The sequence below is a fragment of the Egretta garzetta genome, unplaced genomic scaffold, assembly GCF_000687185.1.
Source record: "Egretta garzetta isolate BGI_Z169 unplaced genomic scaffold, ASM68718v1 scaffold407, whole genome shotgun sequence".
NCBI lineage: Eukaryota > Metazoa > Chordata > Aves > Pelecaniformes > Ardeidae > Egretta > Egretta garzetta.
This window is the reverse complement of record NW_009260183.1, coordinates 130,548-134,286: the sequence shown is the minus strand read 5'-3', so window position 1 is coordinate 134,286 and position 3,739 is coordinate 130,548. Positions and strand designations below refer to the sequence as shown.

At 57.4% G+C, this 3,739-nt stretch overlaps 1 protein-coding gene across 3 annotated transcripts in view; it reads right to left on the bottom strand.

Annotated features, from left to right (window-relative positions):
- Positions 1-3,739, bottom strand: part of LOC104129177 (E3 ubiquitin-protein ligase TRIM7) — a 16,968-nt gene that overhangs the window by 8,782 nt on the left and 4,447 nt on the right. For 2 of the 3 annotated variants that reach the window (XM_035897438.1, XM_035897439.1), the window contains exons 1-3: positions 3,269-3,704; positions 2,096-2,191; positions 1,545-1,775 (exon numbers count right to left, since the gene is read on the bottom strand). In XM_035897438.1, coding sequence (XP_035753331.1) covers positions 1,545-1,775; positions 2,096-2,191; positions 3,269-3,685 — 744 coding nt within the window. In that variant the 5' untranslated portion in view covers positions 3,686-3,704. Of the gene's footprint in view, positions 1-1,544; positions 1,776-2,095; positions 2,192-3,268; positions 3,705-3,739 lie in introns of those variants that run through there. The other variant, XM_035897440.1, reaches the window with a different exon arrangement.

Genomic DNA, 3,739 nt, shown 5'->3' with positions numbered 1-3,739 from the left:
GGTGGAGGGGGCTGCCCAGGGAAGGGGTCGAGTCCCCAGCCCTGGGGGGATTTAACAGCCGGGCAGAGGCGGGGCTGAGGGCTGGGGTTTGGGGGTGGGATGGCAGGGGTAGGGGAAGGGTTGGGCTGGGGGAGCTTCAAGGGCTTCTCCAACCTCAACGCTTCCCTGATTCCATGATTCATCTGCGAAGGAGCGTTTGGTTAACAGGGACAGCTGGATCAGCTCCAGCTTCTTTCCTTGCAATGCAATCAATACCTGGGCTCCATCTGCTCTCTCCCTCATACTTTCCAGCTTGGTCAATAGCTCATTTTGACTTGAAAACCTGGCTCTGCTTTCAGGTCCTGGCCAACCTTCTGCAGCCAGGACTCCGCTGCGAAAATTGGCCAGGAGCCGTGTCCTGCTAAGCCCAGCTCCACGTGCCTCTATCCTCAACTCCATCCCAAACCCTCACCAATACATTTAAGTGGGCAAAGCAGACATCTGTGACTCAGCAGGCAGCAAATCTCCAGTGTTGCAAGTCCATCCAGACCTGGATTTGCAGGAGAAGTTGGTTGGTTTAAGGACCTAGCCAGTACCACTGCGGTGGCTCTTCAGGCAAGGTCTAAATCAGCTCTGAACACCTTGAAACAGGAATTTACGTGTGCTAGCAAGGCCCAGAGAAATTCGTGGAAGAAAAATCTATCAGAGGCTATGAAATACAAAGAGCACAGCTCAGTTCCGGGATGTTCCCGAGCCAGAGATTGTTGCTGTGTTACACACACAGAGAATCTCAGCACGGCAAGGCTTGGAAGGGACCTCGGGTGATCACCCAGCCCAACCCCCTAGCTCAAGCAGGCTCACCCAGAGCAGGGGGCACAGGACAGCGGCCAGGTGGGGGTTGAAGATCTCCAGAGAAGGAGACTCCACAGCCCCCCTAGGCAGCCTGGGCCAGGGCTCCATCACCCTCCAAGTCAACAAGTTCTTCCTCACATTCAACTGGAACCTCTTCTGCTCCAGTTGGTGCCCATGGCCCGTTGTCCTGGCGCTGGGCACCACTGGGAAGAGTCTGGCTCCGTCCTGGTGACCCCCACCCTTGAAATATTTGTAGGCGTTGATGAGATCCCCTCTCAGCCTTCTCTTCTCCAGGCTGAACAAGCCCAGCTCCTTCAGCCTTTCCTCGTAGGGGAGATGCTCCAGTCCTCCCACCATCCTTGTTGCCCTCCTCTGGACTCTCCCCAGTAGCTCCTCCTCCTCCTTGAACTGGGGAGCCCAGAACTGTATGCAGAGCTCCAGGTGGGGTCTCCCCAGGGCAGAGCAGAGGGGGAGGAGAACCTCCCTGGCCCTGCTGGCCACGCTCCTCTTGATGCACCCAAGAGTTATTACTGGCGTAGCAGAGTTCAGGGCACTCAGACGCTGCCAAGCACCATTTGCCCATTAAAGGTGGGGGGGGCGGGGAAAAGGACATTTATCCTCAAAACACCGCTCCAGGATCCAGAAACATTAAAAAAGGATGAAGAAGGGTCACAACTCAGACCTGAAGGCTCATTTCAGAGCAAACCTCTTACCTTGAGGAACTCAAGCATGGGCTGCTGGATTTTCTCCTCTAGCTCCGTGATGAGCTTGTTGAGGAGCGTGATCTCCTTGGAGAGGTCGGTGATGTTCTCATTCTGCCTCTTGGCAATGTTCTTCTCCATCTTCTCCAGCTGCCCCAGGAGAATGTGCTCCTGGTCATACAGGAACTGCCGCAGCCTCTCGAACTCCAAGAGCAACTTCTGCCGCTCGTTCTCGACGGTTTTCTGGGAATGAAATGCAGTAGAAAGGGGGTTTAAGCTGGGCGCAATGATTTTTGGGGTGGAGAGGGGCCACCTGGTGAATTTGGAGCAGTGGCCAGGGTCATTGCTGCTTGCTTGTGAGACTGGGGGCCTTCAGTTGGGGTGGGGTGAGGAGATATTGCACGTGGCGTGCGCGGACAAAGGCCTTGAAGAGGGGTGGGGAGGCGAGATCAAAGGCCACAGGCACTTACTCCACCAACAGCCCTTATCGTCCTTCTCCTGCAGGTGTCCCCACCCGGAGCCCTGTCCCCACCACCCCGCGGCGCTGCACTGCGGGCACACACCAAGAGCTCCTGGGTTTTCTTGTCATCATTCACTTTAAACTCCAGGAGCTCTTGCCGCTCCTTCTTCAGGAAATCCAAGCGTCCCTGGATTTTCTCCTAGGAATGAAGAAAGAAAAAATTAATGCCTGGTCCTGCTTCCTTTGGCCGCACTCAATTCCCTTTGCCACACTCGATTCTCTTTGCTGTACTCGGTTCCCTTTCCCGTGCTCGATTCCCTTTCCTGCACTCGATTCCCTTTGCTGCACTCGATTCTCTTTGCCGCACTCGATCACCTTTCCCGCGCTCGATTCCCTTTCCCATGCTCGATTCCCTTTGCCGCACACGATTCCCTTTGCCGCACTCATTCCCTTTGCTGCACTTGGATCCCTTTGCCTCATTCAATTCCCTCTGCTGCGCTTGATTCCCTTTGCTGCACTCAATTCCCATTCCTGCACCGCTCCGCCTGCGCACGGTTTGTTCTCGCCACTGTGCCTAGCAAAGCAGAATTGCAGGACCAACGCGGGGGCGTTCACGCTGGCTGAAGATGCTGGCTCAGCTCTGCCCACCCTCCCCCCGACACCCACATTTGCAACCTCTCCCCCCCCCCAAAGGGCTGCCCATGCGTGCAGCAAACAGCAGGAGACGGGGTTGCCAGGGGAGGGCCCGGGCCCCCGTTTTGTCGGCTGCTGCTCCCACCTCCCCCACCGTTTGGCCCACGTAAAGCTCCTGCCTTTCATCCACTTCTCTTCATCTTTGGACGCTCGCCCAGACCTCAAACAGACGTCGGGGGGGTTTCGCTCTGCAGCCTCTTACCCTACTGATAAGGTGGGTGCCCGCAGGTGGTGTTTGCAGCGCAATGCTCATGGGGCTCAAACCTGCTGAGCTTGGGCAGGAGAAACTCTCGCCTTGCGGCTGGCCCTGTGTTAAATCCCCCGCTCCCCCCGGCTGCCGAGGCAATGGGATGTCACGCGAGGGTTTTGCGTATCTTGGGGGGGCAAGTTTCCAGGTCTTCGGAAAGCTGGAAAGCAGCAACCGGTTCTTTGCAGGGAAGCTGAGCATGAGGCCGAGCCCGGGAAAGGCAGGTGATGGCGCGGGGACTCGCTCGAGCACGAACACGCAAGGCGAAGAAGCAGAAAGGGCTTTGGGGGGGTGGGAGGTTCTTCCTCGGGGTGGACAGACAGACAGACAAGGTACCTTGTACTCCTCAGATGCCTCATCGACGGGTACCACGGCGTGCGGCCGGTGCTCCCGGGACCTGTCACACACCATGCAGATGGTTCTCCGGTCGTCCTTGCAGTAGAGCTTCAGGGCTTCCCTGTGTTTTGCGCAGAGCCCGTCCTCCTCGGCACCCTTGGCCCCACGGAGGGTGAACTGGCTGATGATCTCGGACATGTTTGCCAGCTGCCGGTTGGGTCTGAAGCTCTTCTGCTGGAAGACCTCTCGGCACTGCGGGCAGGGGAAGTCCATCTCTAGGTCCTTCCAACTCTTGATGATGCACGCCCGGCAGAAGTTGTGCCCGCACTCAATGGACACCGGGTCTTTGAAGAACTCCAGGCAGACGGAGCAAGTGGCTTCATCCTGGAGATTGCCGGGCAGAAACACGGCCGCCATGGCCTCTCTCCTGTGGGCAAGGACTGATTTCACTGGGGCTGGGCACGGGACATG